Raw genomic sequence first — 14,066 nt, 5'->3', positions numbered from 1 at the left:
GAGAATGTGGGCCTTCCCTACACTGCCAGCAAAACCAGGAACTGGAAAAATTTTATAGTAGCATTTCCCTGCTTTCAATGGAGGTGGAATATCAATTGCACAGCTGAAGTTTAGTAACACGATCTGTATAGTCAAAACAAATGTAACTTTTCTTGATACTAGAAAACAACATTTTCCCTGTAAACCCAACACTGCAGAAATTACAGAAGCAGCCAAGAGGTCAAGAACCGGCAGGGAGAGCAACAACACAAAGCACATTGTGTTTTAATTTATAGGAATCAGAGGCCTCTCCTCTCTTTTCTTCCAGATATTGGTTTTGCTATCTCTTTTTGTGATAGATGGCCTATCCCTTTTTTTAGCAGAAGGGATACCAGATTCATGACTTCCTGATACAGTTTTCTTTCTTAGGCCTTCTTCCTCATGCTGTTCTACCACTGGCCCACTCCCTCCATCCAGAATGTGCCTCACAGCCTGGTCCTCTGGAGTGCAGACAGTGGTCCCGCTTTCACTGCTACTCAGATCCAGATCTTCCAAGTAAAGGATCTTAGAATGTGGCATATTTTTAATGAAAGTTTTCTCTCTCTCCAGTTTCCTGCTGGGATGGTGCTCATTCATGTCCACACCAGAGTCCAGGCTGGTGTCATTACTTTCTGTCTTTCTGCCCTTTTTCAGATCTATGAAGGAGTGCCTCACTTGAGCGATCGGCTTTCCATCCAGGGAAACAAACCATGCTCGAGGGTGTGGAGATGGCTTTCCTTTAGAGAGCTCCAGTAAGGTTTGTTCCGAAATGCCTTGAAGTTCGGAGGAAAACGGAGTCATTACGACTGCTTCGTTCAGTGTCCCGGGAACGGAGACAGACTCCAGCAGGCTGTTAGTGTAGCGGCCCCAGTTTGCCGCCTGGGAGGGCAAGCCCTCCTCGCCGTCCAGCGCGCTGCTTTCCTCCCTGCAGGCAGAAGGCTGTGGGTGGGAGTGCGCTGGCATCTTGGGCAACGTCTGCATGTAGCTGTCACGACTCATGGGTTCCATCAGGGGGCTGTACACCAACTGCCCTTTCCTTGGCAGCGTTGCCGATTTAGCAGGATGCAGTTGTTCCGGGGAGTGGAAAAGGTCTGAGGTTTGAAGGATGGCAATAGGCTGATTGTAAATGTGCATGAGATGTTCTGGGATATGGGAAAGCCCATACATGTCCTCTTTCAGCGTAAGGAATCTGGTTTGGTCCTGAATGTCCCTAGGAGCCTGAGAAATAGCACTGCTGCTATGCTTCGGCTGCTGTAAGTGCCTAACTCCAGCACTGGGTTCCAGGGAATGGGCTGAATTTCTCGACTGCTCTGTCTGGCAGGAGGACTGATAAGAAGCATCCTCTGTGTAGATTTTAAAATTGTCTCGTGATTTTCCATCTTCTGTGTCTGTGGACATCCTTCTTTGGGGGCTGTAAGAAATTTTTGATGTGTATAACTGCGACTTATCCTCCAGCTTTAGAGACCCTTTGGTGGCACTGATGTGGTTGATGTGAGTTGTTGATGTTGTCTGGTCTTTCTTTATGACCTCCAGCTTCGTTGTGTTTTTTTCCTTCTTTTGTGTCCGGCCACATTTATCCCTATACAAAAGAGATGCAAGGTGACTGTAGAGCATGTGAGGAAATATTAGACTGTTGAGTTGAAGACAAGAGTTTGATTAAGAAGTTGCAGTGTAATGTGATGTCACAAAACCCAACTGAAATAACTGTAAATTTTTAAAGACATGCTAGGCTACAATGTAGTTTAGCTAAGGAAACAAGGCTCAGCTTCAAAAGGCTAATTTTAATCAACCTAAAATTCCACTCTCACTGAGCTTATTAGAGCTTCTCTTTTTGCTTACCTGCAGTAACAAAGAAGAACAGCAAAAAATCCGATGATTATGACAACAGTACCTCCCAGTATGGCCGTAAGGAACACTGTGTGGTAGGCAGTGATGTCCTTGGAAACTGCACTAATAATGGATTCTGCATTGTCAAAGAAAACCAGACAAGAATTAGTTCTCAGAAGCAAATAGTGCTGCTTGATATGCAGAGCTGTAGCCAACAAATTAAGCTGCACTTCTCCAGTAATTTTGTGTTTCTGTGGCACTTCCCCTTTCACCTTGGTGTTGCATCAAACCAGAAACCACACAAACAGAGGTTACAATATAATGGACCTTCACAGGGTCATTTCATATCCTAACGCCTTACCTCTGCTCAACTCCATTCAAACTACACTTGTATTAGTTGTCCACACTGACTTTGAAACACGGGTTACATGTTCTCTGTAAGTGCTTCTGTCACAAAGTGCTAGCTTTTTATCTTTATATTTATATATTTTTTTTTCATATTTCTCCAGAGTCCCTTCATGGGAGTTTGTAAAACATGCAACAAGTCTACATGGACCAGAACCCACTGGGACCGTTTTACCCAAGACTAGTTTTCTTGCTTCATTTCCTGCTGTCACACACGATCCTCAACAGTAAGGGGTACGGTCCTGCTGACTGTTAGAGCTCTGTTGTCACAGCTCCCTTGCAGGCTTCTCCCAAAAGATGGCGATAATACAAAAACCTACATTCAAATTCAGTCTGGACTTTCCCCCCCTGTAGCATTTCACAGAATCAGTAAGGTTGGAAAAGATCTTTAAAATCATCAAGTCCAACCATAACTCAACTACCATGAGCACTAAACTATACCCTGAAGCACCACATCTACAGCTTCTTGAACAGTAAGGGATGGTGACTCCCCAACATCCTGGGCAGCCTGTTCCAGGACGTGCCTGTGCCTTTACTGAGGGCACTACTCCCTCAGTAAAGAGATTTTTCCTAGTGCCCAATCTAAACCTCCCCTGGCACAACTTATGTCCATTTCCTCTCATCCTATCACTAGTTATTTGGGAAAAGAGATCAACATTGGCCTCAATGCAACCTCCTTTCAGGTGGCTGTAGAGGGCAAATAAGATCTCCCCTCAGCCTTCTCTTCCCCCCAGATGTCTCAGCTAGTCTCTGTATGCGATGCCCTCCAAACCCCTCACCAGCTTCACTGCTCTTCTGTGGATAATCTCCAGGACCTCAAGGTCTTCCCTGTACTGTGGCACCCCGAACTAAACACAGCAGTCAAGCTGTGACCTCACCAGGGCTGAGTCCAGGGGCACAATCACTTTCCTGCTCCTGCTGGACACTATTTTTGATACAGGCCAGGATGCTGTTGGCCTTCTGGACCACCTGGGCACACTGCTGGCTCACATCCAGCCAACTGTTAACCAGCACCCCCAGATAATGTAAAGTTCTGGGAAATGGTTATGTGGACAAAGGCAGGCTATCAGGAGTCAAAGAGGAGTTATTCACCTGTTGCAACTGCACATCATTTTTCCCCATCTGTACTTGGGTTACTCAGTAATTTCTCCCTTGTTGCCCTACCTCTTGTCCCAGGCAGTGGAGCTGCTATCCAGTAGCCTAAGTGTTGAGCAGTGTATGTCCACACTAACTGACCATCTGCTTCCTTCACCATTCCTAGCCCACGGCTTACCCAAGCACCTGAAAAAAAAAAAAAAAAACCAACAAAGATAATTGTACATGTCACAAAGGACTCTTCTATACCTCCATCCATTGGTAATTTATTACCAAAGATACAGAAGCTCACAAGATAAATTGACATTTCTGACCTACACACCATTTATTACACAGCTTTAGCTAAAACACACAAACTTTGTGTCTTGACCATTGCCCTGCAAATGTCCCTCTGTGGACATTCACTCTGAAACATAGCATCACCATTACTTAACAGAAAATTAATTATATTAAATTCTGGCAACAAATCTCTTCTGTAGAAATGCCCACAAATTATTTGAAAATTTCTGTTATAAAAGTTGAAGCATGTGTGAAGGGCAAGACTGAAAAAAAATATAAAGGAGCAGGTAATTTAAGTATATGAGTACTCATTTCACATTAGCTAGCAGCATTTGGTGGGAAAACATTTCAAACTAATAATCTACCACAGGATAAACAGTGTCTTGACTTTTTCTCTCCTCTTCCCTACCCCAAGGCAGTAACAGTTCAGTTAGCCAAAGCGAGGTCTATTGTTAGGGCACAGATTCCACGCCATCTGTTTGGCAATGCAAAGGACAGGTATTCTGGGATGCCATCCTCTACAATTAATAAAGTATGCAGTAGGAGATAGAATTATATTTGATAAACTTGAACACATTTATTACAGGCCATCTGTGAAATTCCAAGGACAGAAAAATGACCTCTGATAAACGATCTTGTCTCATGAGAAGGAGAGAGAACCACCAAGGTGTTAAAAGCAACAGTAACCAAAACATGGAACAAGTCTAACTCACAAAACTCTATGATTCATATTTTCCTCCAGGATCCTTCTTTCAGAAAAGCAAAAGGAAGTATCTACCAGACAGGAGATAAAGAATAGAACTGCCACATGCCACGTGTGTGCACACACAGATGCACACAAAATATTATTCAGCAGCAAAACTTGCAGCCTTCTCCTGGTTCTTGTGATGGCTGGCAGAGAAGAACAGCAGCAGCAGCAGCCATCCACAGTCCTGAAAAGCCTCCTGTCTGGACCCAGGAGCAAGACAAGCAGTAAGAATTTTCCACCTCTGACTCTCATATAGAGACAATAACAAGGGATCCTCAAATCCTCTGTCCTGCCAACTCTATGGCAAGCTGTCCCTTTACTGCAAGAATACTGTTTCACCGCTTACAGGCAGATTAAAAAAAAAAAAAAGACACAGAACACCACACGTAAAAGGTAAAAAAAAAAAAACATTTTAGGTCTTCAGAAGTTCTATGTACACTGAACAAATCTATAAGAAGTGATACAATCTCTGCTGTTATCTCCCCACCCACATATACTCCACAGCAAAAAGCATCCATTGCAGCCACTGTTCTGACGGCAGCTGCTGGATGCATGCAGTGTGCAGGATTCCTTAACTGACCAATCCCTCAGCACACTGCATAGAGCAAAACAGTAACATTCCATGGGTGCCAAGAACAACATCCTCACGTTGGCACCCTTGGATTGGAACATGCTGCAGAAGCCACCTCCTTAACATGCCGGCACCTCTCACTGGGAAAAGATTTTTAGCTTTTATGTGTGGTTGGATTTTACTGGTTAAGGGATTGATAACCAAGTATAGAAACAACCACTCTGAGCAATAGTTATCTTCAGTTAGGGCTTTGGTTAGGGTCTGCTTAGGGACTTCTGATTCTGTTAGTTAGCTTTCTGGCAAGGGCCTCCATTTAGGGAAGCTGCTAGGGATATGCTCAGGACTTCTTCTGTTATCTGCTTTGTCTGTTAAGGGCTTCTGGGACTTCTTCTGTAAGTGGGACTCTAAGACTCTGTAATGGTAAGGATTCTACGAGCAGTAGTAAAGGACTTCTGGGAGGACTTCAGAGATTCTCTGCTCTCTGCATTTCTGGAATCTCGTTGCTATACAGCAGAAGGGTTCATGCCTTCATTCATCACCCAGCAGCCCTTGAATTGGGGGAAAACAACAAGCACCTATTAATAAAACCACTCAGATGTGATTCCCGAGTAAGCAGACATTCTCTGTGATGTGCTGCCAGTCAAACAGGAGGACATCAGTCTACATTTAACACTCCAATGCAAGCTTTCTCTTTCCTAATTCTGTTAAAAATCCACCTCAGGTACTAATGAGCCGAGGCATTCAGCAAGAAGGAAGCCACGCTGAATATACATCACCAAATTCTGCATTTACAGCAGCTGCAATAGAGTTATAAAAACTCATTTTCCAGGAGCAGTCTCAGGACTATCATACTTTGAGTAGCCCCAGGGAACACTTCACGAGCAGACATGTGAAAACAGTTCCTATCTTTTTTCTGGTGCACATGGATCAGTCTATACAACATGGAACACAGACCCATTCCCTTACCTCTATGGGTGCTGACTCTGATCACCACTATGGCATATTACCCAAGGACTTCAGAGTTTGAAAACCTGTGTCAGCATCTTGCTAGGGACATCCCTCATGGTAACACCTTGGAATCATAGAATGGTTTGGGTTTGAAGCGACCTCCAAAGGTCATCTGGTCCAACCCCCCTGCAGTAAGCAGGGACATCCTCCACTAGGTCAAGTTGCTCAGAGCAACCTTGAATATCTCCAGGAATGACGCCTCAACTACCTCTCTGGGAAACCTGTTCCAGTGTTCTATCACCCTCACGATAAAGAACATGTTGCTAAGATCCAGTGTAAATCTACTCTTCTCTAATTTAAAACCATTGGCCCTCATCATATCACTACAGAGACCAGGAGACCAGAGCCTCATTATTCACTGCACTGGTAGCTCTCCAGATAAGCTAAAAGTCTTCTGCTACTCATGATTGCTCTCAAATGCTTGCTGGAGAGCTGAAGTGTTCAGCTGCCCTCAGACATCAGAACCTTGACTGTGGCATACTATTACTCAGTTAACTTAAAAAAAAAAAAGTTTTGTATGTCAGATCAAATATAAAAGAATAAACATCCAGAACAGTGAATACAGTGACAAATTTTCACTGCAGAGAACAGACGAAGAAGCAGAAAAAAACAAAAGTGTAAGTCAGGCATCCTCCAAAAGCCTCTCTGCTTGTCCATCGTCCTCCCTCAGCAAGCAGCAGTGAAGGCTCCAGGCAAACACTGCACCTCAGTGAGCACCCATCACAAGCAATTCACCTTTGCAGAACCTCTAGCACAGTACAGCCTATCCCAGAGGAAAAAAAACAACTCTTTTAATTGGGTGACCGTGCCATGCTCCTGCTCTACCACCAAGGCTAACACATCTAAGTTGGCATGTTGAGTAGCCTCCCCAACACCTACATACACCTTATGCTGTTTATACTCTACCCTGACCCTGTACCAAGCTGCTCCAGCTCTGTCAACTTTTTGCTGTAATAGCATTGTTGACCTAGATTTCTCTTCAGCGAGTTAAAACAGCTCAGCATAGGTAGAGATGAGCAGGAGAGCTGGCAGGATTGCTTGTGGCAGCAAGCAATTAAAATCCCTTGTGCTATTTTACCATGTCAAACTAAATCCCTTTCTTTGATGGAGAATTCTATCTTTTAACACCAGTTCCCCCTCTGATATCTTCTAGGTGTATAGACAGATTTCATCTTCTAGGCCAAAGCCTCTTCTATTCACTCTTTTCCCAAGAGAAAACACCTAGCCACTTTCTTAAGAGCATGGTCTTTTTTCCAAGAATGAGGACATGGCTGCTCCTCTTTAAGAAGATGACATTGACTCTTCACCATTAAAATGATCAGTTCCCTCCTTGAACATGTGAAACAATGCTTTGTGAGTTGGTGTCCTCTCCTGTACTTCCAACAGCTGAATAACAGCTTTTTGCCTTAATAAAGGATACAACATTTAGCTCTTCACTCCCACATTTCAAGGCAGTGTGATACAAAGTGTAAGGCACAAAGTAAGACAACCAGGACACTAATGGACACATACCTAATACAGGACATCTAAATGGAGGAGTGCATGTAGCTCATTACTCCCTCTTGACTAAAATTAGACGTGAAGGGATGACAAAAGGTTTCAAGTGTCTAATCCCCAGCCTCCTTTTACCATGCACACTAAAAGAACTGTGTTGTTCCTTCTGATAACTCTTATTTCAACTTCATTTCACTTTCTGAATTGCTTCTGTTAACTGAGGTAATATCTAGTGCAGTCTTAGTGTCAAAGGATCTTTAGAGCTATGCTTTAGGAAACAAAGCATCCAGATCTTCTGATTTGTGATCTTTTAAGAAAGCAGTTGCAAAATTTAACATCAGCTAAAACTGATGTCCTTACCTCCATCATACTATGCTAAGGAATTTCATCAAAGCTTTTCAATCTAATGAGAGCAAGGAAATTCCTTTGTACAATTCAGGTCAGTCAATCAAACACCAATACAGAGCCTCTAATAAAATCTGTGGCTATTTCACAAAATCACAGAATGGGAGGGGCTGGAAGACACCTTGAAAGCTCATCCAGTCCAACCGCCCCTGCCAGAGCAGGATCACTTACACCAGATGACACAGGAACACATCCAGGTGGGGTTTGAATATCTCCAGAGAGGGAGACTCCACAAACCCCCTGAGCAACCTGTTCCAGTGTTCTGTCACCCTCACAGGGAAAAAAATTTTCTTCATGTTTCCATGGAACATCCTCTGCCTCAGCTTCCACCCATTGCCCCTTGTCCTGTCATTGGGCATCACCCAGCAGAGCCTGGCTCCATCCTCTTGGCACTCACCCTGCACATCTTTATAAACATGAATGAGGTCACCTCTCAGTCTTCTCCTCTCCAAGCTACAGAGCCCTCAGCTCCCTCAGTCTCTCCTCATAAGGAAGATGTTCCACTCCCTTAGTCATCTTTGTGGCTCTGCGATGGACTCTCTCAATCAGTTCCCCGAGGTCCTCCTTGAACTGAGGAGCCCCGAACTGGACACAGTATTCCAGAGGCAGCCTCACCAGGACAGAGTAGAAGGCGAGGAGAACCTCTCTGGACCTACTAACCACAGCCCTTCTAATCCACCCCAGGATGCCATTGGCCTTCTTGGCCACAAGAGCACATTGCTGGCTCATGGTTATCCTCCCATCCACTAGGACCCACAGGTCCTTTTCCCCTTCACTGCCCTCCAACAGGCCACTCCCCAACCTGCTCCATGGGGTTGTTCTTTCCCAGGTGCAAGACTCTACACTTGCCTTTACACTCGACCATCACCTCCTATATTAATGCCCACCACTATTTCACGACATGCAGTGTCATGTACCCAAAACTATATGCATGTGCTAAAAGGCAGAATAACAAATAACTGAAGTCACTTACCAGTTTTCATATCAAATGTCCATGCAGGTACAGCATCTCCTGGCTTTACAGTACTGGTGGGAAGAGGAAGCGTAATCTGGATGGGACCATTTACTTGCAGTTCTTTCCCAGTCAAAAGAACGTTTACACAGATTGCAGCAAGAGGAGCTAACTCCATGCTTTTGAAACCTGCATGTGAGAAATAGCTTGTCTGTAATTCTCCATTCATAGTGGATTTTTAAAAGAAATATTTAGAATGAGGAATCTCTCCTCGTTGGTAACTAAAAGTAAGGCCGCCATGACATCCAGCTACAGAGTCAGCTTTTCACCAAAACAAAAATGAAAAAAAACCCCAAACCTCAACATTTCTTCTCTTCTGGACTTTTAAAATATGGTGACTAAAATAATACCCAGAGAGGTGGTTGAGACCCCATCCCTGGAGATCATAGAATCATAGAATCAAGAAGGTTGGAAGAGACCTCAAAGATCATCGAGTCCAACCTGTCACCCTAAACCTCATGACTATCTAAACCATGGCACCAAGTGCCCTCTTGAACACCTCCAGGGATGGTGACTCCACCACCTCCCTGGGCAGCACATTCCAATGGCCAACCACTCTCTCTGTGAAGAACTTTCTCCTCACCTCCAGCCTAAACCTCCCCTGGCACAGCTTGAGACTGTGTCCTCTTGTTCTGCTGCTGGTTGCCTGGGAGAAGAGACCAACCCCCTCCTGGCTACAACCTCCCTTCAGGTAGTTGTAGACAGCAATGAGGTCACCCCTCAATGACCTCAATGAGGTCTTCTCCAGGCTAAACACCCCCAGCTCCCTCAGCCTCTCCTCACAGGGCTTGTGCTCAAGGCCTCTCACCAGCCTCGTTGCCCTTCTCTGGACATGCTCCAGCAATTCAACATCTTTCCTAAACTGAGGGGCCCAGAACTGGACACAGTACTCAAGGTGTGGCCTAACCAGTGCTGTGTACAGGGGTACAATGACCTCCCTGCTCCTGCTGGACACACTCTGCCTGATGCAGGCCAGGATGCCATTGGCTCTCTTGGCCACCTGGGCACACTGCTGGCTCATGTTCAGCTGCTCTCAACCAGTACCCCCAGGTCCCTTTCCACCTGGCTGCTCTCCAGCCACTCTGACCCCAGCCTGTAGCTCTGCATGGGGTTGCTGTGGCCAAAGTGCAGCACCCAGCACTTGGACTTGTTGAATGCCAACATAATCGAGGTGAAGCCTAACGTGGTTCTGGGTGACTTGATCTAGTTGTGAGGATGTCCCTCCTGACTGCAGGGGATTTGGATAAGATGACCTTCGGAGGTCCCTTCCAACCCAGGTGATTCTATGATCTCTATACCAAATCTCTAAAAGAGAAACAGACTTGGGACATATATGTTCAATGCTGACTGTAGAGCCAATAATTAGGCAAAATTTGGCTTGGAGGGTGGGGGAAGAAGGATTTTTCCCCTCAGATAATTTGATTACAGAATAGCTAACCAGTGTGAAACATCCAGCAATCCTTTTAGTATCTACAATTGCAATGTATCAGACATCAAATGAAACTGAAGACATGCAAATATATGACTGCTGCATTTCTACTTAGTTAAACATTCCTCTTAAACTTTCCTGTAAGGATTGACTTTCTAATTTGGCAGTTATAATGAACTGAGTATTTTATCATGAGGCTTGTCAGTGCACTCAAGGGAAACCTTGCATATACAGGCAGCCTGAAAGTTTGTTTCTCTTGTCTTTCTCACACTAATTTGCAGCTACTCCAGAATGCACAGTATGACAGGATGGTGAAAGCAGCTGAAACAGAATTAGTAAGTATCAGAGTAATGTTAAATCCATGCAAGCTGTTAGAAGCTGGTTGTGAGAAAACTCCTGGTGCATCAGGTACCAATTAGCTTCCACCTACCTTAAAAGGAAGTCTATTCCTTTAGGAGTATATGAATAATTTAAAGCACACGCCAGGCAGATTGAAAGGAAAACTCAAAGGGCAGAAACACTGCTTATTTCTCTTATGCTTTACTTTCAAAGAGGTGAAATATAGATAAGAAAGGTTTACAAGTATGAAAGTCAAACTATCAATATACATAGGTGATGATTTTAATTTGATGAAAATTAAAGTCTTGTAGTGGCTTCCTGATGTGCTGTAATGATTTTTAAGAGCCTCATGGCTTCAGGTCCACTGGGAACAGAAAGAAAAGAACAAAAGAAAGAAGGAACTGCACACAATACAATCTGCCAGAGATTTATGCCAGTAAAAAACCTCATCTGATTGGATGACAAAAAGATCCAGCTGTATATGAGCAGAGTTATAATGACTTGTGAAGCCACTTACTGCTTACCCAGTGAAACAGATGCACAGAAAACATTACTGTAATTGTGCTCTGCATACATGGGGACTACTCAGTTTCCAACAGCCTTATGGAGGTTAACTGTCCCTGATCTGAACTACAGCTTCCACACTACCTTTACACTAGGTGTAAAACTCCCAGAGCAAACTATTCTAGTGAAAAAGCAGAAAACCCCACAGCTGAAGTCCATGGCTGCAGCTGCACTGATTCTTTAGGTTTGTCTAGTTTACAATCCGGCCATAACCATATTTTTAAGGTGTTTACTAAACCAGTTCCACAGCCTCATGAAATCACAGAATCATGGAATTAACCAGGTTGGAAAAGACCTCCGAGATCATCAAGTCCAACCCATCACCCAACACCATCTAATCAACTAAACTATGGCACTAAGTGCCTCATCCAGTCTTTTTTTAAACACTCACAGGGACAGTGACTCCACCACCTCCCCAAGCAGCCGATCCCAATGGCAAATCACTCTTCCTGAGAAGAATTTCTTCCTACCATCCAGCCTAAACCTCCCCTGGTGCAGCGTGAGGCTGTGTGCTCTTGTTCTCTCACTGGTTGCCTGGGAGAAGAGGCCAACCCCCACCTGGCTACAACCTCCTTTCACAGGGAGTTGTAGAGAGCAAGAAGGTCTCCCCTGAGCCTCCTCTTCTCCAGGCTAAACACCCCCAGCTCCCTCAGCCTCTCCTCACAGGGCTGTGCTCCAGACCCCTGCCCAGCCTTGTTGCCCTTCTCTGGACACCTTCCAGCATCTCAACATCTTTCTTAAATAAATCCTGAACATACAAACACACACATATATATATATACACAGAAAGCATACTCTGAAGGAGTGTTTCAGTGTATTAAGATATGTTATGTTCTCATACTACAAGGAAAAAGATTAAGACTGATATAAATTACTTAACTGGGTGTTTATAGCTTACTCCTATAGAACAAAGCTTTGTGATTTAATGCAGCATGAGAAGCTTCAGGACCTTTTCATTTAAGCCTATGTTTCTCTTAAAAGATTTCTTTAAAAAAAAAAATCTTAAGCTTCTTTCCATACCTGATTTATTTAGAAGAATTCCTGTTGTATAGAAGAAGCTGTCCACTTTCAAGAATTGCTCTGGCACTGTCAGGTAGGCTGTAAGGTTTGTAATATGGTGATTTGTTGGAAGCTTTATTAAAAACTTTGGAAACTGGACACTTGGTTGAGATTTGGCATCTGTAAAAGAGTTATATTTTGTCTCAGCAATGGTGAAATACACACAGAGTTTTTATTAATGTTCAGAAATCCATATGGCATAACAAGCCATTTTCTCCACAGTTTATATATTTCTAAGTCTACCACTTGTCACAGGCACATATACAGCTACACAATTAACTGAACATCTGGCTTTGATGAGACAGGTATTATAGAGGAATATCAACATGCTTAGGGGTTTCTGGAAGTGTACAGATGGTTAGCACAAAGTGCATAGATTATGGTCTGCATACACCAAACTTACCAGACAGTTTTCCAGTTATTAAGACAGTATCTTCAAACAGCCATATATTAGCCTGGCTTTGTGGGAACAAGGAGAGCGTCACAGATGAGTATACTGTGGAAAGGTAAAACAGCAGTTAACACTGTGCCACCCATTAAAAAAATCCTCTAAGATCTCCAGTTCTGAAGGAACTATGAATACAGCAATAAAAAAAAAAAAAGTTATGTGAAAATTGGACAAATAAAGTCACTTCTCTTGTCCAGAGCAGGAATTTTAATGGTTAGGCAGGAAGACTTCTTTTGTGTCTTTGCGACTGTCTTATGCCTTCTGTGGGTAAACAAGTGGCTGGAATTCTTCAGAGTCCAGTCTTTTAAAACAAACAAACACAAACCAAGCAAGTTAAGACCATGCAACAGTCTGTGGCAGTTTTAGGCTGATGTCTAGGAAATTTGTTAGGCATCAGCCTAAAACTGCCAGACAGTCAAACAGGAAAACTCATGAGGAAATAGTGCTGAAAGGAAGCTATACAACAGGTTATACCCGTTAGACAGGACTCAGAAGCTTTGGCACTCCAGGATTCACTCAAGACAGCACAGATTTCTGTCAGAACACATTACCAGCCCTTTGCTAAGAGCAGGTAAACAACCCCTCTGACTGCACTCACCGTACTGCAATACAACCTACTTTGAGTTAAAAAAAGGCTATTTTCTGTTGCACAAGAATAAGAATTTTTCAAGTCTAAGAGCTCATTCTTGCCTATATTCACATGGACAGGCACTAACTCCCTTGGACTGGCTTCATTTGGCCATTTTCAGTCACCAGCAACTACCCAGCCTGCTGAGGAAGAGAGAAATTTAATTACCAACAGACACAGGTTAATAATAGGCCTTTAAGATGCTTACGTACTTGGCATCCTCCCAGTCTTCCAAGGCAAAGGTGTCAACATGTAGCCATCCTTGTAAGATACAATAGTTAAGCTTAAGCCTAATTTGTAGGGAACTTTTATTAACACTGCTCCATTGTTTCCTGTAAGAGTAGAGTTGGTCTTTGTGTAGTTAACAAACACTTCCACGACAGCTTGTTGCAGGTACTGATGACTGATGATGTCATTCACTTGAACTTTCAGCGTAAAAACAGAGCCTATTAACAGAAAGAAAAAAACAGGAGGTCACCATGCATCAGAAGTTAAGGAGCATGACTGAAACCTGAGAAGTCCTTCAGTTCATGCCTTAACTATTCATCCGCTGTAGGATCTCTACCCCAACAGAGGGAAGCTCTGTTCAAATGGAGAGTTAATCCTAGCATTACACACCACAGAAAAGAAGCAAAACCCTTGAGACAGGGCACAAAGATACCAAAAAAAGTGTTTACCAAAGTCAGCAACTACAATAGCTAAACAGTCCTAATAAATAAAAAACAAAATCCAAACAT

At 43.6% G+C, this 14,066-nt stretch overlaps 1 protein-coding gene across 1 annotated transcript; it reads right to left on the bottom strand.

The window, feature by feature from the left end:
* Positions 1 to 264: 264 nt before the first annotated feature.
* On the bottom strand, positions 265 to 13,767 carry FAM171B (family with sequence similarity 171 member B). The gene is made up of 7 exons (XM_054381363.1): positions 13,542 to 13,767; positions 12,657 to 12,749; positions 12,215 to 12,373; positions 8,824 to 8,991; positions 3,415 to 3,531; positions 1,858 to 1,981; positions 265 to 1,597 (listed from the first exon to the last, which is right to left on the bottom strand). Exons 1-7 carry the CDS (start codon positions 13,579 to 13,581, stop codon positions 265 to 267), a joined length of 2,034 nt encoding a protein of 677 aa, XP_054237338.1. The 5' UTR covers positions 13,582 to 13,767.
* Positions 13,768 to 14,066: the final 299 nt, after the last annotated feature.

This window comes from Indicator indicator, chromosome 5, assembly GCF_027791375.1.
Source record: "Indicator indicator isolate 239-I01 chromosome 5, UM_Iind_1.1, whole genome shotgun sequence".
Lineage (NCBI taxonomy): Eukaryota > Metazoa > Chordata > Aves > Piciformes > Indicatoridae > Indicator > Indicator indicator.
Note: the sequence above shows the minus strand (reverse complement) of the source record. Positions and strands in the feature narration are given on the sequence as shown.

Coding starts and splice junctions, on each gene's coding strand:
- FAM171B (XM_054381363.1), bottom strand. CDS start 13,581: ATGTTGACACCTTTGCCTTGGAAGACTGGGAGGATGCCAA. Junction 1,982..3,414: donor TCCACTGCCTGGGACAAGAG/GTAGGGCAACAA, acceptor TTGACAATGCAG/AATCCATTATTAGTGCAGTT. Junction 1,598..1,857: donor GTTCTTCTTTGTTACTGCAG/GTAAGCAAAAAG, acceptor TCTTTTGTATAG/GGATAAATGTGGCCGGACAC.